This window comes from Astyanax mexicanus, chromosome 15 (assembly GCF_023375975.1).
Source record: "Astyanax mexicanus isolate ESR-SI-001 chromosome 15, AstMex3_surface, whole genome shotgun sequence".
Classification (NCBI taxonomy): Eukaryota; Metazoa; Chordata; class Actinopteri; order Characiformes; family Acestrorhamphidae; genus Astyanax; species Astyanax mexicanus.
In genome coordinates, this window is record NC_064422.1 from 20951550 (window position 1) to 20979421 (window position 27872).

At 37.3% G+C, this 27872-nt stretch overlaps 1 protein-coding gene across 6 annotated transcripts; it reads left to right on the forward strand.

Moving 5' to 3' along the window:
* On the forward strand, positions 1-27464 carry btbd16 (BTB (POZ) domain containing 16). 6 transcript variants are annotated; one of them, XR_007424442.1, is made up of 19 exons: positions 1-124; positions 433-524; positions 639-741; positions 1673-1775; positions 1886-2027; positions 6433-6535; positions 7018-7091; positions 7186-7314; positions 8833-8988; positions 10184-10295; positions 13484-13553; positions 14873-15003; positions 16178-16297; positions 16464-16549; positions 21107-21189; positions 22515-22589; positions 22909-23010; positions 23509-23591; positions 25100-25188. XR_007424442.1 is itself a non-coding variant. In XM_049464705.1 (19 exons), exons 4-19 carry the CDS (start codon positions 1731-1733, stop codon positions 27384-27386), a joined length of 1686 nt encoding a protein of 561 aa, XP_049320662.1. In that variant the 5' UTR covers positions 1-124; positions 433-564; positions 694-741; positions 1673-1730; the 3' UTR covers positions 27387-27464. The 6 variants fall into 6 exon arrangements, 5 of the variants coding, with proteins under 5 accessions (XP_049320662.1, XP_049320658.1, XP_049320663.1 ...); XM_049464705.1 differs by lacking the exon at positions 23509-23591 and adding an exon at positions 27318-27464 and having other exon boundaries at positions 433-564; positions 694-741; positions 25100-25288; XM_049464701.1 differs by lacking the exon at positions 23509-23591 and adding an exon at positions 27318-27464 and having other exon boundaries at positions 25100-25288.
* Positions 27465-27872: the final 408 nt, after the last annotated feature.

A 27872-nucleotide genomic window follows, 5' to 3' on the forward strand; every position in this document is an offset into this window, starting at 1 on the left:
AAACGTAGTTTTTGTACCCAATAACTGTAGTCCATCTTCGTCAAATACATGTTTACATCCGCACTGACCCATAAAACGCTTCGAGAATGATGTAAAGCTGCACAGGCTTCTCCTAGCAAGATTTGTGAGATTTTATCATCGGTTAATTTGTAAAATTAGGGTTTAAAAATATTATTTAAAACATTAATATATTTTTGTTTATCTAATTAATTTTAAATGAACGGGCAATTAAAATTATGTATGCTCACAAATGAAAAAAATAAAAACTGTAACTATTTTTTTTTTGATAATAGAGTAATCTGTTGATTTTATTTTCATTGTTTATTTACTATTAATCAAATAAAAAGCGAAAAAAAATTGATTTAGAAGATTTTATGATATAATATGTGGATTATGGCTTTAGGTAAATTCAGTTTTACATATTGCCCTCAGAACACCAGAATGCAGCTAGCGGCTCAATGCTAGGTAATAGCTAAACTCAGCAGGAAGGATTGGAGGGATTTCTGAGTTGAATTAATCAAAAGGTTTGATATTAGAATGATGTTACTCTGCTGGTGAGATAGGGTACGTTCTGCTGTTTGAAAAAATAATATGTGTATTATGACTGTACATTATTCTATATATATCTGTATGTATAGCTACTGTTTAAGCACAGGATCATCAGGTTTATAAAGATCCCTCCCCATCTCCTAGCAACCAGTGTATTCAGGCTAAACAAGCGTGCACTGAGGGTTAAAGCAGGTAAGTTCTTCTCTAACACTTCACAGTTTAGCACCTCAACCACTTTCATTTTATTCTTTAAATAGTATTTATTTTAAAAAGTATTTCTCACATCTAACATCTGTCCTGTGCATTGATTTATGCACCGGATCCCACAATTTATTTTATCTGTCCTTGGTAAATACAATTAAAAACACTTTTTTGTAATGTCAAAAACATCACTAGAAACCTCTACAGCTTTATTCCAAGATGTCTGGCATGTTGCATTAGAGAGTCACTACTTCGCCCATTTAACCTAAATATTTTACAATTTATTTTTCCTGCTAATTCTAATGGAGTCATTTGCTGAATGGATATCAATTAATATTATAATAATTTCTATTAATATTTCTTAGATTGTCTCCATATTTTAGAGGCAAGGCTTGAGTTCTCCAACCTGTTTTCTTAAAATATTGAGGTAAAAAAATATATTTTTAAACATAAAGTCGGTCACTGTAAACAATTCATAATGTTTATAATGTTGGTCAACCATGTTTTTTATCAAAAACATTTGCCAAGACAGGTTGGACACAAGCATGACACAAAGTACAAATATTAATATAAAAAGTGATTATGCTGTGAAAAGTGCTTAGTGCTAAAAGGGACAATATTATGATAATGACCTATATAGTAGCCAATCAGGACAGAGTTAATATAAAAATAGAGCTAAAGATGTCGTAATAAAACCAGCATTTTGCTTTAGTTAAATGTATTGATAAAAACACAAATGTAATGTAATGTAATTTATTATGTAATGTGGAGTCGACCCGTTTAAAAAACAGAAATGGTTTATCAGAGCCTGCTTCTCTCTGTAAACCAGGATTGGTTAGTGTGTGAACTCCTGGCCAATCCCAGTGCAGTAAGACGGGACTTTGGCCATCTTGAATATTAAACAAGTTAGTATTTATTCCAGGTGCCATGGTGACCAACTTTCCGCTCCTGTTTGGTCAACTGTAACCTGCTGCAGGACAATGCCAAGCACCTGCTTTTACCCACACGGCAACGGACAATGGCCTGTAAGTCTGACCCGCTGGACACACACACACACAAACATACACACACACACACATAGAAGGAATTGAGTCATAGAAGGAATACTCATAGATGACCCTTTGTTTATCTATAGTCACCTGGTCCTCCTCACCGTCAGCGCAGGCAGGTAGGCTGCACCAACCGCTGGAGGCTGGCCCAAACCGCGGCTGGGGACATGCTGGGCCAGGCCCAGGCCTGGAGAGCATTCAGCCTGACCAATCAGACCACAGGCTCAGGTGAGAGGGGAGGACGGGTACAGAGTCAGGGTTTGGGGTGAAACTATGTGTCATTGTAAAGAAATGTTTTAGATTGTATTTTAGATTGTACTTTACTGTGGACTACAACATCTACCTTCCCATCTTCCTACCTACCTACCTATCTCTGTACCTGCGTTTCTTCCTGCCTGTGTACCAACCTACCTACCCAGCTACCTCTGTACCTACGTACCTCTGTACTACCTACCTCTGTACCTACACACCTACCTCTGTACCTACCTACAGTGGCGTGAAAAAGTATTTGCCCCCTGCAGATTCCTTTTGATTTTTTTTTGTAATACTGATATTTTTTTGATTATCAAACAAACTTTAATATTAGACAAAATTTACTTAAGTAAACATAAAAGCAGAGGTGGAAAGTAATTAATTACATTTACTCAAGTTACTGCAATTAAGTAGATTTTATGAGTAATTTGTACATTTTAAAGTAGTTTTTAAAATAGGTAATTTTACTTTCACTCAAGTACATTTTGACACAAGTAATTTACTTTGCTACATTGGAAAACTCCCAATACTGAGTAACAAATAAAATGCTGGGAAAAAAAAAATGGTCTGAATTAAAAAAAATTGGCACGGATGCTCGCGTGTGGAATAACGAGGCAATAACATCCTCATGCCATACAAAATGTGCCCCGCCGGACAGAGCTGTCAGCTTTCAAAACTTCCACATCATATCTGCGAAAGCATGTGGTGTAAGTGCGTTTATCATTAAACAATCTGCTTTAATGTTAAAAAACATGTAAATAGCAGTTAAAGCATAGCAACGGCAAGTTAAAAAATAATAATGAACCGTAAAACTATAAAATTACAGTTTATAGTCACCTATATTACCATAACATTTTAATAGTAAAGAAAAAAAATGGATCGTAGAAACCTATGCCACTTGTTTTATGGGGTGGTCTGAACAAATACTGCCTGAAAGGTCCAAATTATTATTTGGAATAATAGTTCATAGAAAACAATTTAATTTATGATTTGTTTTTACTTTTTTACATAAAATAATTAAAGGTAACTATGTAACTTTTACTCAAAGTACATATTAAATGGAGTACTTTTTTACTTTTACTCAAGTAGATTTTTAGATGGGTACTTTTACTTTTACTTGAGTAGAATTTTAGCAAAGTAAAAGTAATTTTACTCAATTACAGTTTTTCAGTACTTTTTCCACCTCTTATTTATTAAAGAAAAAAAAAACAACCTAGCCCTTCGTGAAAAGATGTTTGTGCCCCCCATAAATGGACTGTGATTAATCACACTTTTTGAAAAGCTGAGTTCAATTTCAGTACTAATCACAACCAGGCCTGATTACAGCCAGACCTGTAGAATCAAGAAATCCCTTAAAAAGGACCTTTCTGACAACATGAAGCAGATAAAGGATCTCAAAAAGCAACAGATTATGCTTCGATTTCTCAAAAACAGATGAGAAAACAAAGTCATTGACTATCTATCAGTCTGGAACAGGTTATAAAGTCATTTCTAAAGCTTTGAGAACTCAGCGAACCACAGTGCGAGCTATTATTCATAAAAGAAGACAACATGGAACACTGGTAAACCTTCCCAGGAGTGGCAGGCCGATGGAAATTATTCCAAAAGGGCATGGACAACTCATCCAGCAGGTCACGAACCATGAGATCATGTGTTGAGGACAAGAGATCATGTAATAAGGTTAAACGATAATAGTCTCAAAAATTAGATTTTGATCTGATGTTTGTCAGATAATTAAGGAAATAACCTATATCTTATATCTAATTTTGATCAGTATTTTTTGTTTAAAATATCTCATTTAAGTATTTATTCTGTGTTTCAAAATATATGTAACTCTTTAAATATGCTTAAAATACTTCTCTTTCACTGCTGCTTGAATTATTGCAAATAGGATGTCCTTCACATTTGGGAAATTGCAGGTCATTCTCTAATTTTTATCTCCAGTGTATATCCTTTTGTGAACGCAATATAATATTTGCGGTCAATTAATAACCACCTTATCACCTGAAAGGCTGTACAAAGGCTGTGCATGTTCACAAACACTCGGATTTGGTCTATTAATGTTCCAACAGCAAATGAACAGAACAATAATTAGTGTTTTAATAGGTTGTTTACAGTTTTACAGTGAATAAAGTCAGTCATGAGTTTTTATTCTTCACACTGTAAGAAGTAAAACCGCTCCTTCTCTGGGTTTGCTCCTGCGCAGGGGTCCCGCAGTGCGTGAAAAAGCTGGCAGGACTGCGGCTTCATTTCTGGCACCGGGCCCCGCCGTATCAGGGCCAGCCCTGCCAACCTGGTGCCATGAGGCTGGCAGCAGGCTGAGATGGGCACCTGGAGAGGCCTGGAGTGGTGTGGGGAGTTTAAGAGGCACGAATAATCACACAGAATCCCAGCCATGCCAAAACAGGGGGGAAAATACACACACAGTTTGGCTTTTCACACCAATGCCAGGGCTTGGCTGATGTGAGTGTGTTTGGCGGGTTAGTAGGCATTTAGATGGGTCGTGTGTGGACAAGTACTGTATACTGTACAACCCTAAATTAGAAAATGTTGAGACAATATGGCAAACGCAAATTAAATAAATACAATGTTTCATTACAACACAATGTTTAATTTGATTGCAGACAGTATGAACCCAAAATATATCTATTTTTTTATCAGGTCAACTTCATGTAATTTGTTAATATACGTCCAATTACTGCATTTTAAGTCTGCAACACACTGCAAAAAGTTAGAATGGGGCCAATTTAGGAATAACAATGTGCTTTCAAAAAAGTGATGATAAATGACAGATGATTGTAATCATGATTTAGCTAAAAAGCAATATCCACCAAGGATGAGTCTTCTGAGGAGCAAAGATGGGCAGAAGATCCACAGTTTTAAATGTTTTAAAGCAGTTGTTCTAAAAAAAAAAGTGCATAATATCATTAAACCATTCAAAGAATCAGAAGCACTATAATACTTTTATGTTCATAAAAATGTCATTTAACACTTTACTTTGCAAAACAGAAGCTTTATGTTTTTTTTTACCATGTCAAGAAGCGATGTTGAGTTCTCTGGGCTCTGAGGAATCTGGAATTACAGCATTAAAGAAAGAAAATCTTGGGTTCACACTGTTTGCAATGAAATCAAAGTCAAAATGTGAGAAACACTGTAGAAACACCATGTTTTGCACATTATAAGGTGCACTTAAAATCATTTAATGTTCCCAAAATTTGACAATTTGCCTTAAAATCTGGTGTGCCTTATGTATGAATGTTACCAGTCAAAGAGAGAAAAGCCACTTTCCTAAAATTCAGCGTTATACAGATACACAGATACAGTTTTAGTAAAGTTTCTCCAGCACTGAGGCTGGAGCAGAATTGGCATTAGCTGCTTAAGGCAGTGCTAGCTGTTTTGCCGTATAGAGGCGAGTATATCAGACGGTAGCCTGCGTTTACCATGTTAAAACAAGCTACATGGAATAAGTAACTACTGAGACAAACTACTAGCAATCTTTTTTTATGCTAAAACATTGAAACTACAAATTAAACTATGGCAATATAGTTACTAGGGGTGGGCGATATGGCTCTAAAATAATATCACGATATTTCAGGGTATTTTTGCGATAGCGATATTCTTGGCGATATAGGAAAACAGAAAAATAATTCATTAATTTTAGGAATATAGTATAATAGTATAACAGTATAATCATAATGTATAATAATATAATGCAGGAAAAAATATTGCAGGATATTTTCATGCATATAAACTGCAAACTAAAGCTATAAACTAAAACATTTATATAATAAATACACTTAAAGCTTCACAGTAAATAATAGACTACTTTTAAGACAAACCATCCCTATTATCACAATATGGATTTTTAATATCATGACATTTCTGTGTCACGATATATTGTATACGATATAATATTGCCCACCCCTAATAGTTACCATATATACCATATAGTTAACAAGGAAAATACTGACTTTTGTGTTTTTTTTTTGTCGATTATTCCACCATCTTACCAGTGATTCTCATCCTTCATTTGAAGTGTGCATCTGAAAAATCTTCCTATGAAGGGCTAACAAGCCCTATCCCACCCCCCTACCCCTGAAGCCTAACAAGAATTGGGACACCCCTACCCCTTGGTGTGCACATGCAAAACAGGGGGCTAGGGGTAAGGGGTAGTGCCAAGAAGTGAAATGGATTGGGCCTTACTTAGGCGTGATGTCATTACAACATAATACTGGATATTCATTTGATACGAACTTTATTCTGGATATTAGTGTTATTAGAACTGTATTTTCCATTTTCTTTGTAATTGATTATGTCCAGAACTTCTTTAAGCACTGGATAAACACTGGTGTTTATTGTTTTTTTTTTGTGTGTGTTTTAGCTTATACACTTCAGTTGTGTGAAATCCCCTCCAGTCAGGAGTCTCCCGTCCTGCTGACCAGTAGTCTGCCACCTATCGCCGCCAGCCAGCCTGCAGGAGCCTGGTAATTATTATTAATTTTCTTATCATTTTTATTAATGTTATTACAGTTATGTGGTAATTGGCACTGGCCAGTGCCCCTGTGTGTCGGGCCGTGGGTGTTTGGGGCAGTCTGGGGGGATGAGTACGGGCCGCCTGCCAGGCCACACGCTGTCAGCCTGCAATGGGCTGTGTGCCACAGCAGAGGGGGATGATCTGCAATTTGGGGGCCTCTGAGTATTACTGGCTCAGTGAAGTGTGGGGGGTGCGGGTTGGGCGACGGTGGGGCAGACGAGCTGCGGTCAGAACTCACAGCAAGAGAGACAAAAGTGAGAGAAGGAGAAAGTGTGGAGTCTGGCTGCATCCATCAGAGGGGTTGGTGGGTGTTTGGATGTATAATACTGTATCTCTGTATGGGAGTGTGTGTGTGTGTGTGTGTGTGTGTGTGTGTGTGTGGTTGTGTGTATGTGTGTGTCTAACTGAGGCCTCTTTTCTGTCCATTTACAGTCCAGGTGTCCCTCACTGTCCTGAACAGTCCTTCTTTGTGCTCTCCCAGGAAGTGACCCAGAACGCCAAACCAGGTAAACCCATGCAAAGAACAACCAGTCAGTATTTATCCACTTCAGCACCACACACAGATGCCCACACACACACAACACCTGTGGTCATCCTCAGATGCAGTGCTGCAGTGTTTGGGGAGCATCTGGGAGCTGCACTTGCCGTATCTTTCCAGGTCGAAGACATTGTCCGAGCTTTACATGAACTACAAGAAGCAAAGGAACAAACTGTTACAGGAAAGATCAGGTAATTCTGTTGAACCAAGGGACAAACACCTAATTTGAATCACTGACAGATGCTTTTGGAAGCCATACACAAGCTTTTGGCAGAATTCTGGTGTGATTCTGGACCCTGAAGGTTAAGATTTTGTTGGAACACTCAGTTATGTCCAAGTTTCAACCATCTAGTTAATAGTTATGCTCAGAAATTATTCCAGTGTTCCATCCACTTCGTGCAAACTTACCAGTTCCACTGGCAGCAAAACAGACCCAGAGCATGATGCTACCACCACCAAGTTTAACAGTTGGTACAATTTTTACTGGGGTTAACTTTTTTCAATCTGACCAAAAAACATTGTTCCATTGTTTTTGTCTTCTGGGTTCATCTGCAAACTTTTTTAGTTTTAGTTGTTGATATTGAAGCAGAGGCTTCTTTCTTGAACAGCAGCCATGATCACTAGGCAGATGTTAGGAGAAGGTAGAAGACAGTTGCAGAGGGAAAAGAGGGAGAGTCAGGATCCAAACAAAATGACATACATGATAAGGAACAGCCATAGAAAAGAACAGTTGGTATGCAATGACATGGTTGGCAATACTTTGCAAGAAAACAGTAAAACAGAGTTTTAGAACAGGGTTTATATAACGATAATGAGTCAGGTGTGTATAATCAGTACTCAGGGAAAGCTGAACAGGAAAACTGTTTATGATTGGTCATAATGGAGCATGTGAGTCCTCAGGAAACAGGGGATTAAGGAAATCATAGTCGAGACAGGCAGAAGGGAAAGTGTCACTGAAGACCCGATATAGCTACAAAAGGCCAATGATAATTTTATGTAAACTTAGAGCCACAACTGTACCCTTCAACTGTACCGGCCACTATATTCCAAAGACCTACCATGTGTACTATAGGCTACAGACTACAGACTGTGCACCAGTGTGTTTCAGTGCAGACGGCTGCTGGTGTGAGCAGGGGGGATTACGTTCAGTAATGTGATTTTGTAGGATTAGTTATCGTATTCATAGCCCCAGCTATGAAAACGCGCTTTTTAATATGATTATCTTGTTTTTGTATTCTTAGACGGTTGCTGTAAATGAGCTCCCTTGAGCACTTTGAGTCTGGAGCACTAAATAATTCATGTGAACACCCGGCATGTCTGCAGATTGGCGTCTTGCATCTCGCAGAGAGTAAATATGTGTTGACTGGGTTGTGGGGTAACGATGACGGGAAGACTGACTCCTTCGAATAATCTGTTTCAATGAATCAAGAGTCTTATTCAGTGATCCACTGACTCATGAGTCAAGTGAACTTTTTTATTCATTGCTTTAGGGCTCCCCTTATAGTCAGAAAGTGTAATTAATGCTTTGACCTGCCCCTAAAGAAAGGTATGTTTAAACATACCTTACCTTTCTGGACAAGCTGAGAGATATAGGATTGTCATTGGACAGTAGAGTAATATTACAATAGGGTGCAATGTATGTGGCTCAACAATTTAATCCATATGCATCAAAGCTTTCTCTTAGGTCTCTTGACCATGGTGTTTAACAGGCTGTATTCGAGCAGGGATGTCTGGATGGCATGGTGGTGTTAGACGCTGGACACAGACTCTGAAAGAAGATGGAGGGATGACGTGGATGAGCCGAGGAAGCCTCAGGTGCACTCTGCTGCATCTTCCAGTACATGACCACTCTGTCACCAAAGAGGGTAAAATTCATATCCAGCACAGCCATTCTGAAACACACTGAACCATACTAAACCATTCCAATCTATTCCTAAACCATCCTGGACCATAATGAACCATACAAAACCACACTGAACATCACAGAATCAGTCAAACCACACTGAAACATAGTGAACCACACCGGACCATCTGAATCATATTAAACAAAACTGAACCATTCTGGACCATGCTGAATCATTTTAAATCATACTGAACCATACTGGACCATACTGAACCATTCTAAATCACACGGAACCATACTGAACCAAATTTGAATCATTCTGAACCATAATGAATCATACTAAATCATACCCAATCATTCTGGACCATACTAAACCACACTAAACCATACTGAACCATTCTGGACTATGCTGAAACATCGTACTGAACCATACTCAACCACACTGATCCACACTGAATCATTCTAGACCATCCTGAACCATGCTGGACCATTCTGATTCATATTGAACCATGTTAAACCATTCTGAACCATACTTAACCACACTGAAGCATATTTAACCACATTAAATCATAATGAACCATACTAAACCATTGTTGACCATAATGATTCCCACTGAATCATACTAAACCATTCTGGACTTTACTGAACTACACTGCACCATACTGAACCTTTCTGGACCACACTGAATCATAATAAACCATACTGAACTATTCTGGACCATACTGAATTACACTTAACTATTCTGAACCGTACTTAACCACACTAAACCAATGTCAACCACAATGAATCATATTAAACTACACTGAACCATACTGAACCACTCCAAACCACACTGAATCATACTGACTCATACTGAAGCATACAATATTTTACTAAACCATACTAAAATATACAGAACAATACTAAAAGCATACTAAACCACAATGAAATACACCATACTTTTTATATTTGTTCATGGTTATAACCCCAAAAATAGCTACTACAGCTAATACATTTCTAGTACTTGATATGAATAATTTCATATAGATTATCATTTAATAATGACTATTATTTTTTTCAGTATCAACAATGAGTTTTTCAATATCTACCATGAAGTATTTAGAATTTACTTTGAATTTTCTATGAATTAGTTTATGTCTCATCCTGAAACACGTAATAAAATTAAATGTATGTCTGGTGGTGGTCTTCTCTCTTCCTCTTTCTTCTTTCTGCCCCAGCTGTATCGTTTGCTCTGCGGACGCTATACCGGCCAACGGAGAGTCCTGAGCAGTGGGGAGATGCAGTACTCTCTGCTGCCGTCCTGCTTGGCCTTCCAGACCTATATCAGAGGTGAGTGTAAAGAATGGAGACTGATCTAGGATCAGCTGTTCATCTAAAGCTGAACTGAGATTTCATTCATTTGATTTTGGGACATTATCTGTTATTAGATACAGAATTAAAGAAATCTGTTTAATCCTGTATAAATCAGCAGTGTGTGGAGTGTTTACTGTCTGACAGTCAATCATTGAGCAAATTTGATTCAGTATAAATCAGTGAGCTGAAAATTTTGAAAACTCTTTAATACACACAGCTGACAGGACAGGACATAACACTGATGTAAATGTGCAGGTGGTCAGAGGCAGGGTTAGTGTTTGGATGAGTTTCAAAAAACTTAAAATGTAAGTAAATCAGGTGTGTATGAGCCTATTTGGAATATGTCATGTTAAATGACTGACTCCCCACTTCATTAAGTCCACACCCAGGGGTCCCGGGAGAGCAGAGTGTAGTCCAGAACCACACACTGACTCACAGCCTCCAGACTAGGTGGGCCTGGGGATGGGTTTTGGCCTCAATTCTCTACATCCAGTCACGAAACATGTTTTAATCCAATGTCTTCTATGAACTCATGGTCATGGAAGCTTTTGCTGGTCCACCCAACTGGGTTTGGCCTACAGGCCTATAAAACAAGAGCACACTACAGAAAGCACATACGGCTCTAAAATATGTGAACAGCATCCACTGCTATTAAGGCTACAGTACAGCCAAAATATCAACTGGACATCGCTTTCTTCCTGACCCCAAATACTCTGGATCGTCATGGAAAGTCATGGAAGCCCACCACTTACCGCACAACAGCGTGAAGAGAAAATCATACCATTTGCACAGAGAGAAAACTGCTATTTTCATTCTTAAATTCTGCTTAATAATTTACTTGTGATGACAAGAAACATTTAAAAGTGAAAAATATATGCAAAATCTGGACGGATTAGTTTCTCTAGGGGATTTCTGTGAAAAAAAAAATCACACTTCTACTCAGTGATAACACTCTTGCATCCGGACTGCAATTGAAAAAAACAGGAGGACCAGTGAGTATTTAGGCTTTCTCAGTCACATGACATCGCGTTCAGTAGCTCCTCCATTTCCATTAGCTGTTGTGTTTATGCATAACTTTATAGAAACGCGCGCCCAACGTGTAATTACAGTGCGTGGCAGTGGACAAAAATATATTTTATTAAATGCCAAGTGAGGACACTCAGAGATGTCTGTCCAGACTGGATTTAAAATTACCTTTGAACCACGTGAGTTCAGCGAAAAACAGTAGGTAATATAGCCTGTAATTTTCTCTGAGAACCTCATTCTCAAAATGTCTGAAAATGTTTATTCCGGACGGGCAAAAAAAGGAAAATTAGAAGAATTACCCCATGACCCCCTGAGAAGCTAATCCCGTCCGGATAATAATGCTTTATTTACCTAAAACTGTCTTCAACTAAACTAAATACAGGAAAGACATTAAAGAATTGTTAAAAGTAGACTCCAAAGAATGAGTTGCATATTTCTCTGGCACAGGCACCTGACTGGCAGGACCTGGGGGTACCAAAAGCTCAAAACAAGTATTATTAGCAACAGCAAAATAAGCTATTTGGCAGTGGCAGAGAACATTTGGCAATTCTTTCATAATTGCTCATCCCAACTGTATAAGGTTTATTGCCAAAAAGCTCTGTCACAACAAATAAATGATCTGCCATACACAATTTTTTTGCTATGTTTTACATTAAAAAATATTTATTGAACCAACAAACCACAATAAATTAACCTTAGCAGTGCTATTCTAACCATGAATTTACCTTGGCAGTGCTATTTCAGTCATACATGTATCTAGGTAGTGCTACTACCCAGCTGGCATTTCATTGTTTAATAAATGTTGAATCAACATTGATCAACGGATATATAGTATGGTTGAATCAACATTGAATCAACATAGTTTTTGAAAAGTGAATCAACGTTGATATAGTAACGTTGTTTCAACGTCATACATTCAACATTTAATAAACCATAGATCTCTAAAATAAGAAAATGCTATGATTAACAAAGTGTTAACAATAAACTTACATCACTGCAGTAAATCTGAGTATAAAGAAAGTTACCCACCACTACCAAACTGATTTAACATCTGATCTCAAAAACACTAAAACCGTAAAACTATTAGAACGTAAACATAGGGTTAAATTAAAAAGCAGTTACTGCATAGAAGTAAAACACTTTTTCATATCTCCATCCAACCGTTTTTAGAAATTATATGGTGATGAAATTTGAAAAGGCAAAAGGTTGAGGACATTATGTTGATTCAATGTTAAAATTTCAAGCACAACCGTTGAACATTAAATGTTGAATGAATGTTGTTTCAACATTGAAACAACAACATACATTACTTTAGTCATATTTCAACCACATTTCAACGTTGAAGGTCAGTTGTGTGCCAGCAGGGTACTTATATAAGTTAAATGAGCCTTAAGAGCTTGCAATCTTTTGGTAAACAAACAGCTAATGTTACTTTTCTTAGTTAGTTCTGTACAGCTTATGTCTTTTAGCTGGAAAACAGCCAGTTTGTAAAAGAGAAGCAAACTGATAGCAAGAACATTTCTTTTTTTTTAAAAGGGCAGTAAAGTCTGTCATTGCTGCTTAAAAATGTTTTGGATCCATAGGAGAAAACACTAAAATAGGACTTTAAATAACTGACTTAAAGTCATTGTTCAGTATAAAATCGAAAAAATATTTTTTTGACATTTTGGATGAATATTTTTTATTCTTTCTTATTATTTTATTCAACTAGCTGCTAATTATGCTAATTGTGGGCTAACAGACACCCATGCTAGCTAGCATCTCCCACATGTTGGGAGACTATTCAGCTACATAGAGCAAAAAAACAACTATAATTGGGGGGCTTTCAAATTCAGTGGATCTTTTCTATTTCTATTATCTTAAAAAATCTGACTTCTGACGTAAGTGTGTGCTCAGATATGCAGCTAGACATAAAGTAAATAGTCATACAGTCATAAATGATGAAACGTTTATTGCTTGTAAACTACATATTAGCTTCAGACCTCCAAAGGAAAGCTAAAGAAGATACACAAGAAGCTTAAAAAAATTGATCTACAACTATATTTGAAGTAAAGGGGAGGAAACTGTGAAGAGATAAGCTGCAATAATGATGTATGTAATATAATACCACAAACTGACAAGTGTATTCTGATTGACAGATGTCTGGACGGGATGATGGCTACTATCACTTCTGACACAGTATGTGACTTTCATCAGGCTTCCTGCAAGGTAGGAAGAGATAAAATTAGTTATACCAATAAATTAATTTACTACACAACAAATGGTGCTTTTATGCACCATTTTCTCAAATAACCAGCAGGGGGAAGCAATTATCTCATTTCCAGCCTGTAACAGTTTAGGTCCCATTTAGACCTTTAAAACTGGAAACACCTATTAATAACTTGTACATACATTATATGCCCAAATGTTTGTGGACAACACTCCTAAAGAGTAATTGTAGCTACTTTAAGCTACTTTAAAAACACACAAAGCTTGCCTAGCCCCTGTAGAGATATAATAGAATAGAACAGTAATATCTGGAGCAAAAATAAGAGACCACTTTAAAGTGATGAGTTTCTTTGATTTTACCAAATTGAAAACCTCTGGAATATAATCAAGAGGAAGATGGATGATCTCAAGCCATCAAACCAAACTGAACTGCTTGAATTGTTGCACCAGGAGTGGCATAACGTTATCCAAAAGCAGTGTGTAAGACTGGTGGAGGAGAACATGCCAAGATGCATGAAAACTGTGATTAAAAACCAGGATTATTCCACCAAATATTGATTTCGGACCTTTTTTATTTACACACACACACACACACCATATTTTTTGCATTATAAGGTGCACTATCAATAAACTTCCATTTTTAGCGCTAGCCACCAATAATAATTACAAAAAAAAAATCTACAAATGTTTACCCGATTTTCACACGGTTTGTTACAAACAGCAGAGATGAAGAAATGATTCAGGATGCTGTCACACATTACAAATACTTGCTTTCATCTTTCATGCTGAAATACTTTGTATTATGCTCTTTTACAAAGACAGATATATGGTATGGCATATTAATAAGTGTATAAATTAGTTAATTTTATGTTTATATGTATGTACGTGCATGTATACAGTTCCAGTAAGCGAGGGTGCTATATCAGCTAGTGGTTCGTCCCACTTAGCTTGTTTTATCACAGTAAACCCACAGGCTTCAAGTCTGATATATTTACCTCTGAACAGTGAATAAGCTAGCGCTGTGGTTAGCAGCTAGTGCTAATACTGCTCCAGCCTCGGTGCTGGAGAAACTTCACTGAAACTCCTTTATAATGCTGAACTTTAGCAGAGGGGCTTTACTGCTCCTTATAACCTGACTGGTAAAATTCATACATAAGGCGCACCAGATTATAAGGTGCACTGACTATTTTGGGGGAAATTTAAGTATTTGAATTGCACCTTATAGTGTGAAAATAAATATATATAAATATGAGACATACTTATTACCCCAGGTCATAACATTGTATACAACTGACTGCGTGTGTGTGTGTGTGTGTTAGCATAAGCAAATAGGTCTTCAGGCTGCATGCGAACACTGGCTGGAGCTGTTTCTTGTCACTGATCTCTCCAGTCATATTGGCCTGAGGGACTTGCCCTTTGAACTTCTGCTCAGAACCCTGCGATGCTCAAGGTCAGCTTGCGTGTGTGTGTGTGTGTGCCCTTAAAACTCACTTTACAAATGGGCTTTTAGTGGTCCAGTGGGCTGTTGTTGTTCTATCACTATGATCAGGAGATCGCCGGTTTGAATCCTGTTCATGTTGCTTGCCATCAACTAGAGCCAGAGCCCTGAGAGAGCACGATTAGCCTTGCCCTATCCCTACATCACTCTAAAGGGAGATGTCAATCAGCATTAGGCCTCTGTGAGCTGACGTATCAGAACTGAGAGCGCTCTGGCTACTCGCCAATGCTGAATCAGCAAGGCTATTTGTGGGTTGAGTAATTGGCCATGTAAATTGGGGAGGAAATGGGTAAAAATATGAACAAAAAACAAAAAAAATGCTTTTATGGCTTTGTATTACTTTTTACATTTTTCTTATTTACATCTTTTCTTACCCCCACCCCCCCTCATTATTCGATCGTTTTTCATCTATAATTGAATCAACATCATATTCTTCATAAACTAGTGTTGATATTATATCGGGGTTTCAAAATCCTACTTTTCTGTAGGATAAATTTAATAAACTAAAATATACATTCAATTCTACACTGTACATAAAAAAATAGGAGGGTTCTTGGAGGGTTTAGTATAGTCGCTGGCTGTATATGGAACCATGAACCAATGAAAAAAAAAACGTTTGATAGTAAGGTTCACAAACTATACTTTACAAAACTAAACTCTACTTTACAAAATAAATAATAGTGGTAATAAAATCAAAATAATGATATTTTTAGACAAAGGCAATAATTCCAAGTTAAATTCCAATTTTTTTATTTTTTATTTTTAACTACTTTTTAATGCTGATGTTCAGTTATCTGCCAACTGGGATGGGATGTTGCCATAATAGATGCATACACAAGCATGCTAGCCCTGTACATGGCAATATTGCTGTTCTTCAGTGAAAACATGGTGGTGGCAGCATCACGTTGTGGGGAAGAGGTTTCTCAGTGGGGACTAAGTGAAACATGGTGGTTGGCAGAATCACATTGAGATGCTGTTCAGGTGTAGGAACTGGGTAAAATATAGTATATGTTTGCAGCTAAAAGGATTGGATGCTTACGTTTGAGGCAAAATACTTTTCAAGGCAGTGCTGTAAAAAATGCTATTTAATTAGTTTGTGTCTTATCTGGTCTTTCTCTGTGTGCAGAGTGTTTGCAGTCCGTGAATATGATCTACTTCAGACGGTCCTGTACTGGATCTACCTGCAGTTTAATACCAGTAAACAGACTCTGCCTTCATACAGCACAGTCATCAGCTTCTTCTGCGGGTGCAGTTTTCTAAAATATTTTTACTCCTTTTTTTTACCTCTTATATTTTTCTACTTTTTTGTGATATATTACAAAATAAGTTTCTCACTGTTTGTCAATATCTCTCATTCACTCTCTCTCTCTCTCTCTCTCTGTCTCTCTCTCTGTCTCTCTTTCTTTTTACAGAATTACAGGGGCATTTCTGGAGCAGCCTGTGGGCTACAAGTACGTTCCTCTCTTTGAGGCTCTTCATCTGCATGGGATCACTGAGCGTAAGTGTCACACCTTATGAAAAAACACATTTGCTATGATCCTGCTTTATATCTGGGGTTGTGGGATTAATAACATGTGACATTTATTTTATAAAACAAGTCAATTAAGTAACATGCATGCAGTCATCTGGGCTCCAGGTCACTGCATTTTCCAAGTGCGCTGGGATGCTACTTCGGGATAAATAAAGTATCTATCTATCTATCTATCTATCTATCTATCTATCTATCTATCTATCTATCTATCTATCTATCTATCTATCTATCTATCTATCTATCTATCTATCTACTCGGCAATGCTTCATCAGCAGCAGCTCGAAAAGAGTCGGTGACTGACTTCACATGTATTGGAGGATGCAGGTGTTAGTCTTCACCATCCTGCTGTTGCTCCTGGTGTACTAATGAGTCGGTTGGGTAATTGGCCGTATAAATTGGGAAGAAAATTAGATAAAATTGAGAAATTAAGTATATTTTAAATTGCTGTCATCAAGTACCACACTGGGAGAATCAAAATGGACAGCATCAAAGAAAGACCTAGCTAGAACATAAACCAAACAAAAGCTAACTACACTTACGTTATGTTCACATTACTAGGAAGTGAAATTACTGAAGTGACTCAAAACGGATTTTTGTCTCAATGTGGCTCAGACCTGATATTTTTTCATGACTGTGTGAACATGCCAAATCTGATTTTTTCAAATCAGATTTGAGTCATTTTATGTGTGGTCCTAAACAGGATACATATTCGATCCATGGACATGCGTCATGAATGTGAACGGTCAAATTGTGTGATATTCATGCATCTTTTTGCTTTTTACATGCACTACATGCTTCTCTCTCGTACTCACACATCTCTTGGTGCAGCTGTTCAGCTATAGCTGCAAAAAACAGCAAAAGCAAACAGCCTGACCTTTTTTCACCTCCTCACCCTGAGCATGTACTTTAGACCAGCTGTTTACTCTCCCCTCGAACAAAAGATGCTCCACATATGAGCTGCTAAAGCATCCATTTCCCTTTATAAAGCTACGAGTAATCTCTCAAATACGACGTTTTCTTTTGTTGGTGAAGAAGGCAACATTTATACACCAATCGATGTGCTCGTGAGAGACGTTTCAGGCATAAATTAATTCAAATTACAGGTAAACTTATCCTGGCTTACAGCGTGGTGTAGTTTTAATCTAAGGTTTTTTTTTCTTTTCTATATTTTTATTCAAGTAAGTGCAGATTTGTATTGTAGTGGGTGGAGCATGGATCAGTCAGTTTGAGGGCTGTTTGCTACAGCAGTCGGCCATCTTTAAAAACATCACCCAGCACAGTTTTAATTATAGACGCCTTACCACATTTCCACTCTTACAGTAAACACAGGAGTGATTTATCTTCTTAGTCCTTCTCATGATGTATAGTGTGTGTGTGTGTGTGTGTGCATATGTGTGTGTGTGTGTGTTTATGAATGGTGACGCACATACTCACACCCATAGTGAGCCACCAAGAATTCTGTCAGCTAATAAAAACACACATTCATGCACATGCGCCCTCACTCTGTTTGGCCCTGGCTCTGTTTTTTTTTTGTACGTGATCTCGGGGCGAGTTTGGAGTGTGTGTCGTTCTTGGATGTGTGATAATTCCAGGGAACGTCAGAATGACACATCCTGTGTTCAATACATCTTTTTGTCTGGGTTGGACAGCCTGAGCTTTGCAGCGAGTCAAACATATGAAGCATTTCCAGTCAATTTGAATTTACCTCAATTTGGCGGGAAAATCACAAATCTGGCAACACAGCAGAAGCACTGTCCATGTTCTTCAGTTTTGGGAACAAAATATACTAACATTTGCCTGCCATCGAAGCCTTCCACCAGCCTGCCACTGTTGCCTTTTGCTTGCACTGGTTTCATTAATGAGAAACCTGGACTTCAACAGTTTGGATCCGTATCATCCTTAACGATGGATCCAGGTTCTATTTAGGATCTGACAAGGGCTTTGCTGAAGACAAGCAGTCCAAGAGCATAGATTCCTGGACCAGGTCCTGTGGTCTGACAAGACCTAGATAAATTTGTTAGGTACAAATGGTGTCCAGCATGTGTGGAGGCGCCCTGGTAAAGAGTGCCCAGTAGACTGGCCAAATATATCTCCAGACCAAAACCCAGTTGGGCACCTGAGAGGCGAAGGAGCGCAGGGTGTTTATTATCTACTAGCTCCAAGTAATATCAATTTTACTCACTTTTGCATCTATATTATATAGATGTATGTCACACAGAGTGATCTATTTTAAGCGTTTATTTCTTTTATTGTTGATGATTATGGCTTTCAGCCAATAACATCCAAAAATTAGTGTCTCAGAAAATGTTAATATTATATAAGACCAATTGGTACTTTTGGCAACGTGGGCTATAAGATTTTTCTGGTAAAACACTGCACTGACTTTAGACTTGAAAATCTTAAAGCACTTCATGCTTTCCTCTGTTGACATCTTTTCTGGAGATGTGGCTTTCATTTTCCAGCAGGACTTGGCACACTGCCCATGTTGCCAAAAGTACCAATTGGTCTTATATAATATTATAATTTTCCGAGACACTAATTTTTGGGTTTTCAATAGGTGTAAGCCAAAATCATCAACTATAAAATGTAATACATCTATGAGTATTACATTTCAAACTGAAATAAAGTAACTCTTCAGTGATATTCTTATTTTTTGAGATTCACTAGTATATTTTTCAAGTGTGATATTTAACCAAAAGTATCAACCCCCTGCTCACGTCACAGAAAACTGTATACAATGTACAAAAAGTACTGTTCATTTTTAAAAATATGACACAAAAGGCACGTTTTATTAAATTATATATTTTTCTTGTTCTTTGTGAAATACAATAGGTTTCTCTGAGTTGTATATGTAAGCTGCACATGAGACTCATCCTCAACCTCCTTTGTCTGCAGTAGCTAAGAAAAGAAAATCCTCAGAAAAACAAGTAGATCAGGAAAAGCTCTGTGTCTATGTCAACCCGTGAATTCATGGCCTCGCCCACCTTAGTTTTCCACTGCCTACAGACAGAGCTGAAGTCAGGCTGCAGCAGAGCTGGCACTGTCTCGTTAACTAAGGAGGAGCTTACAGCCCTGTTTACACCAGCTAGTTAACTTTAGCTATCCTGTGTAAGAAACTGTAAGTTTAAATTGGATCTCCGGTGGATTACGCATTTTACTGAGACCTTAAATGTACACCAGGGAAGCACGGTTTGACAAGGCAGCACAACTAAACAGAACACCGGTCAAAGCGTGCACCATATGTGTTGAAAGTTTATGATATATAGCGGGCTCTGGGGCTTTGATGTGGTGAAACTGCCCAAGCACCAAATCACCAAATCGGAGGTAAGAGTTTAGTAGCATTAGTATAGCTGAAAGAAACATTATCAATGTCACGGAGAGAGTGGGAGAGTTTACCTAGCACTCAGTGCAACATCTTTATAGCTAAGGCTGTATCTCTGAAAACATTTTGTACTTTGAGTTTTAGAGCTGTAAAATTGTCTGTGGGGGGAAGGCAGGTAGCACTCTCTGTTGCAGTGCTGTTAGCCAATCAGAGGCAATATGTTTGCATGTATGAATATTCATGAGCAAGAGTTCAAATCCTGACTTTCTTCAGAGATCACTAATTCAATGAAATAAAGCAGGACTAAATAAAAACACCAGAATATTTTTTTTTTCACAAAAACAGCTCACATGGCATTCATTCATACTAAAGACCACACCTAGACATTTTAAAATGAATGATAAAAACGATAGAATGAGATCTTTAATATTGACCCATCACTTCTTGGGCTGGTAATTGTATAACTGTGCAGTGCAAATTAGTTTGAGCAGGAGTTCTAAAAAACACTGAGGCACAGAGATGCAATGTTGTGCAACAAAATAATACAGAACATGATAAGCATGCTAGCAATAGCACTGTGAAAATGTGTGTCCTGTTTCTGTCACTCAGGAACAGAGGTGGAAAGTAATTAATTACATTTACTCAAGTTACTGTAATTGAGTAGATGTTATGAGTAATTTGTATTTTTTAAGTAGTTTTAAAATAGGTAATTTTACTTTTACTCAAGTACATTTTAACACAAGTATTTTACTTTGCTACATTACACCCCCAATTACTGAGTACAAAATAAAATGCTGGGGAAAAAAAACAATTGTCTGTAAAACTATAAAAATACAGTTTATAGTCACCTATATGACCATAACTTTTTAACAGTAAAGAAAAAAATGGATCATAGAAACCTATGTCACTTGTTCTTGAAAATGTTTTATGGGGTGGTCTGAACAAATACTGCCTGAAAGGTCCAAATTATTATGTGGAATAATAGTTTATTAAAAACAATTAAATGTATGACTTGTTTTACTTTTTTACATCAAATAATTAAAAGTAACTTTTATACAAAGTAAATTTTAAATTGAGTACTTTTTTACTTTTACTTGAGTAAATTTTTAGATGGGTACTTTTACTTTTACTCGAGTAGAATTTTAGGTAAAGGTACTTTTAATCAATAACAATTTTTCAGTACTTTTTCCACCTCTGCTTAGGACACCATGTTGAAGAGATGGAGAAGATGAATGTGTTCCCTCATTCCTGGCTTCTCCACACCTTCTCCAGCCACTACTGCTCGGTGAGTTTTCATAGTGCTTTCGTCTGGACTTTTTCAGCACAGGATTGAGACTAAGAACTATCTTAAGAACTAATAAAGTGAGCGCTCTGTTACGCTAATCTGAAAACATAATTAATCAAAGTCTTTATGACTCTCATTTAACATTGATGCATTGTTTTAACTGTGCTGAGCCAATTCATCAGAGAATCATTTTAAATGTGCTGTAGAACAAAGTCATTACCAGTATGACTAATTTTATTTGCACTGAGGTGATGAATTCGGGACTCATTTTAACTGTGCTGTAGTATTGCATCAGTGGGTTTTTTTTACTGTGCTGTGGTAATAGATAAGTGACTCACATTACCTGGGTTGTAATAATAAATGACTCATTTTAACTGTGCTGTGGTGTTGAATCTGTTTCAGTGTGATTCATTTTAACTGTTTTGCGGTAATGATTTAGTCTCAGTGTGGCTCATTTTAACTGTTTTGTGATCATTAATGAGTGAATTATTTTAACTGTGCTTTGATAATGAATACGTTCCTGTATGACCGTATGATTTTAACTGTGCTGTAGTATTGAATCCGTGTCAGTGTGATAAATTTCAACTGTGCTGTGACAATGAATCAGTCACCAATTTTAACTGTGCTGTGGTAATGAATCAGTCTTAGTGTGCCTTATTTTAACTGTGCTGTTGTAATAATCAATCAGTAACATTGATGAATCAGTGAATCATTTTAACTGTGCTGTGGTAATGAATCGATTCCTGTAGGACTCATTTTAACAGTGATGTGATAATGAATCTGTGTCAGTGTGACTCATTATAAGTGGTAATGAATCAGTCACCCATTTTAACTGGGTTGTGCTAATTATTTAGTGCCAGTGTGACTTATTTTAACAGTGCTGTTGTATTACTGAATCAGTGTCAGTAAGACTCTGTACTAACTGTGCTGTAATAATGAACCTGGGACTCATTTTAACTGTACTGTTGGAAAATGAATCAGTGACGTTACTGAATCAATGAATTATTTTAACTGTGCTGTGATAATGAACCTGTAACCCATTTTAACTGTGCTGTTGTAGTAATGAATCATTGATGTAAATGAATCAGTAAATAATTTTAACTGTGCTGTGATAATGAACCTGTGAGCCATTTTAACTGTGCTGTTGTAGTAATGAATTAGTGCTGTTACTGAATCAGTAAATAATTTTAACTGTGCTGTTGTAGTAATTAATTAGTGATGTTATTGAATCTGTGCATCATTTTAACTGTGCTGTGATAACGAATCACTCACTCATTTTAACTGTGCTGCGTGGTGGACTTCAGATCTCTCTCTTTTTTCCATAGATCCACAGCGGGGGAGACATGAACGTGACAAACTTTTCCAAGCACAGTGTCCGCTTCGGAATGATCGTTGGAGGGGTGCAGTATACTGTCATTTCTGACTTCATTTTCGGAGCCACATTTGCATTTATATTGCAAAAAGTGACCCAGGTGTTTAGCTTGTCTGTTATCCAGTCTCACGGCCAGTCCCAGAGCCTTTATCTACATGTTTAAATTGATGGGACTTGACTGGTACAGACAGCATGGCTGGCGTCACCTTTAGCTGTAGTTAATGCTAGTAGGATGCTAGTTAATACCTGTGGGAAATTTGCCATGTGAATTACGAAAGCATAAAATACTGCAAATTGCAGAAGTGTGCTAGTGGTTATAGATGTGTGTGTGTGTGTGTGGGCTATAGGAACTGCAGGAATACACTCAAGCCGTGGGTCTCTATGGCTTCTACTTCCTCCTCAAGACTTCTAGAGTTGGAGACGCTGATGAATTTGGCTTCTCTCTGGAGGTTAGTTTGATTCCAGCCTTATTCACTTTCACCCGCAACCATGTTAAAGAGGAATTCTATCAAAACTAAAACTTTCTGCCTCAGTACTGTTGAAATGAACCAGACCACTGAAGAGTTTAAAGCCTCTAAAAGTTCACAAAAAGTTATTACATGAAATCTTCTGCATAAAGTTTCTATATACCGTATTTTCCCTGTTTATAAGGTGAGCTATCAATAAAAGTCTATTTTCTGGTATTTTTTCATACACAAGGCACACCTGATTGTAAGGTGCATTATGCAACACAGGTCGCTGTGTTTTCCTACTAATTCAGCAGGTCTCCCCATTGGGTGGTTGTGGTGTAACTAAGTTGAGTAAAGCTAAGCTAATAATAGCTAGTAAACAAAACTTTGAGTCTTTAAAAATTCTTGAAACGAGCACGGGATGTTAATCTACACAGATTTCTCTCCAGAAAACTGTTTATTTGGGGGAGTAATTCACTTCTGATTATTTACATTAAGCTTAGATTTGCAGATTTCCACTAAGGCTAGCCGTGGTTAGCAGCTAATCCTGCCTGGCAGTGCTACAGCGAGGAAGTGTTCCGGTAAGTCAGGGTGATATTAGCTAGTGGTTCATCCCACATAGCTTGTTTTAACACGTTAACATGCAGGATACAGGCCGGTAATACTTACCTGTTAGCGGGTAGTAATGTTAGTAATGTTAATGCTGCTCCAGTAGTGCTAGCTAGGGTTAGCAGCAGGCTACAGGCTGATGATACTCACCTATGAAAGGCAAAAAAAAAATAGCAGTTAACACAGTTAGCGGGTGGTGCTTATACTGCTCCGGTCTCAAGTCTTATTGCTGGAGAACTAAACTGAAACTCCTGTATAACTCTGTACTTCAGTGAAGTGGCTTTACTGCTCCTTACAACCTGACTGGTAAAATGAATATATAAGGCACACCATATTAAAAGACACCGTATTAAGTGCACCTTATAGTGCGACAAATACGGTAAATTAATTCTGACTGTGTTTTATTATATGTAATGTAGTGTTGAATGGAAATGTAACACTTCATTTGTATTTTGGGACAGTCCTTTTTAACTTTCAAAGCTCTCAGTGCCTCATTTTTTAAATGTTAGAGCCCAGAATTCTACCAATGAAGTGTGGAGCTACTTTGCGCTTGTTAATGGTGTAAAAATATGTTTTTTTTCTCTGCATGGGCAATGCTTTGCCCTATCACTAGCGTTGTAAGCTGTTGGAAGTGGTGGGTGAACGTAGGTGGGCTATTCGACAAAAGTTTGTACTCATTATCATGTTTAACTACTCCTCAAGTCAATTTCATATCGGATTTCTCCTTTAAGGGAAGTAAAACTGTAAACTGCCATAAATCCAATGCCACGATAATTGCTAATTATGTAATCTTTAATTTAAAACTGAATTTTAAACTCAAATTAGATTTTATGGTTTGCAAAATAGCTATCTGTAATCTGAAACTGATTTTTGAACCTAAAACAAATTGTGTGGTTTTTACTATGTTAATTTTAGCATTGGGAAGGGAGTCATATTTAACCTGAAATTTTATATTTTGAACTAAAAAATATAAATTTCATGGTTTGTGAAAGACCTGTATTTAATCTGAAACAGAAATTTAAACTGAAATTTTACTGTATGGTTTGCAAAAGGGCTGTGAATTTTAAGCACTTGTAAAAGAGATATCTGAAGCTATTAAAAAAATTATTTTGAACCGAAGTTTAATTTCGCATTTCGTGTAAGAGCCAATGTTAATTTGAAACTGAATTCTAAACAAATTATTTGGTTTGTAAATGAACCATCAACAAATCTAAAACTTAATTTAATACTTTAGATAAATAATACAAATACATTTTATTTGTGGGCGCCTTTCTTGACACTCCAAAAAAAAACATTTAAATTCAAATTGCACTAATTAAACAGAAGCAAACAATCTTGTAAAATCTATTTGATGAATTGATTATATATTCCAGCACTCTCCACCAGGTGTCGCCATGCTATTCAGACAGTAGTTATTGTAAAGTGATTAAGCTGATTGATTAAAATCTCTTTCTCTTTCTCTCTCTCTGTGTTTCTGTAGAGGTTAAGGCACTGGGACCCTGCTCTGACGGAGAGCTGCAGGACGACTCAGCCGTTCAGTATGAGGGCTGAGCGATGTGTGTGTTATCAGATCAGAGTGCAGAGCTGTGGGGGTGGAGAGTGGATGGAGAAGAGCAGTGGAGTTATCAGTCAAGTGTTTGGACTGAGCAAGCGCTGCTCTAGGAGCAAGGTCCTTTATAAACACTTTAAACACATTTCCTCACACAGTACAGACAAACTTAACCAACTCTGATTTCAGTTGTATTCCAAACTTTTGAACAGTTCAGTTTTAAATTTATTTTCCGTTTGGAATTCATATCCATTGAAAATATAGAATCCTACCTAAACGTTTTGGAATCACAGAGCAAAAATTTGGAATTACTGCTCAAATAAATTTGAATAGCCAAGCAGAAGTTCAGAATCACAGCTTTTACAATTAGGGCGCCCAGTGGTCCAGCGGTCTAAAATGCTATCACTATGATCGTGAGATTGCTGTTTGAATCCTCGTTATGCAGCTTGCCATCCACTGTTGAAACCCTAAGAAAACACAATTGACCTTGCTCTCTCTACACATGCTGCACAGGCTGCAATAACTGTAAATATTTGCATGTTGTTCTGATTGGATTATTTTATGTTTTGATTATATTGTTTGTGTAATAAAGGAGAAAAAGATCTGTGTGGTCCAGTGGGCTAAGCGCTGGACCACGGTAGATCACTTGTTCGAATCCCGGTTATGCAGCTTGCCATCAGCTGCTGGAGCCCTGAGAGAGCACAGTTGCCTTTGTTTTCTCTGGGTGGGTAGATGGCGCTCTTTCCCTTCATCACTCCTAAAAGGGTGATGTGTTTCAGCACAAGGTGTCTGTGAGCTGATACATCAGAACAAAGTCGCTGCACTTTCCTCCGAGTGTGCTGTGATGCTACTTGGCAATGCTGCATCAGCATCAGTTCAAAAAGAGGCGGTGGCTGACTTCAGATGTATCAGAGGAGGCATGTGCTTGTCCTCACCCTTCTTAAGTTGTGGCATCACCTGTGATGGGGATAATACAGTAGCTCAATGGGTGGGACAGTGGGCCTTGCTAAATTCAGGAGAAAAAAATATATAGAAGATTAGAAATATGTCTTTTAAAATAAAAGTGTTAGAATTACAAAGCAGACATTTGAAATCACTGCTCAAATATTCAAATATTGGATTCACTAAAAAATGTTTTGTAACTTCAAAGTTTGGAATTAATGAAAGTGTCACAGATGCCAGACACGGGTGAGACACATGCCGATTAGAATCAGAGAATTTATTAAAGATAGTAAAAATATCACAGGGAAAACCAAGCACAGGTGTAGCTAACAACAGTAAGGCAGCATAAAGAAACAACATACCAGAGTGGTTGAAGCAGAAGGTAATACACTAGTAACTAGATCTGTAACTAGATTTAATACTGCACAAAGAACAGGCAATGAGGGGAATTTATACAGAGCAGAACAGGTGAGAACAATTAGACTAATTAGTAGGAGGAAGAGTTTGTGAGACGCAGTGGCACGTGATTGGGAGGGTCCAGGGGACAGAGCACTGGGAATTCCTGGGGAGTGTAGTTCTGAGTCACAGAATTAGAGTCCATGCATGCAGACAGGCCTGACAGAATCAGTTGTCTCTATACAATTTGTCTCTACACAATTTGGAATCACTGACAAATCTTTGGGAACCACAAAGCAAAAGTTTGAAATCACTGTTAAAAGTTTTGGAATCATATCATATAATAATATAATAAATGTTTGGAATCACTGTTGTTGCTTAAATATGTGAAAAAAAAACTGTTCAGAAATATGAAATCACTGCTCAAAGAAACACAACTCAAATATTTTGAATAACAAACTGCTAAGTGCTCAGTTACAGTTGCAAATCTTTTTCAGTTAGTTCAAAAATTTTCAATTGCTGCAAAATACTATATAATCACTGCTGTTTTCAATTTCTGTTTAAGAATAATAATAAAATATTTATATATACATATACATATATATATATATATATACATATATATATATATATGTATATGTATATATATGTTTTTGATTTGTCAAGGAAGTTTGCCAATTTTAAATATACAAATGTTGAACATTCTACAAATATTATTTAAAGTGTAAATCCACACTCTTTTATAATGTATAACTGAATGAAAATGAAGACTGCTTCACTCATAGTACTTATATGTATCATCTCCTTCCAGGTGTTTGCAGCTGGTGGACTCTCCCTACCATTATATGTGACATTTGCTCTGGCCTTCCCGACACCATGAAACCGTGAGGACATCTCTCTGCAAACTGAAAGAAATAAAAACAACACTGTGGTTTGGTTTCTGTGCAGCAGAACATGACTACTGTATTCCTGTTGAAATGCTTATTGCACCATCACATAGCTGAGATACCTCACCTGCAGAGAATCCTGATCATTATTTGCTGCGTGTCAGAATCTCACACACCGGGCTGGTGAATAATTCAGATATTGCTGTGTGTGATTCTTTCAGAGACAACACGGCACTAGACTCTAACAGGTGCAAAAAGCCTTCACATGAAATGACTAGCAGGGGGTTGTGGGTATTTTGGATAATAAAATGCACAAAGCTTTCCCCTTAGCCCACAGTGTAGAAGACAGTATAGGAGTTTGGGGTTACTGGAGTTCAGAGGCTATCAAGTACAGGTAAAAGTTTTGGGAATAATTAACAGCACTTACAACAGAAATAAACATTATTAAATTGTATTAAAAGTAATACAACTCTGGAAAA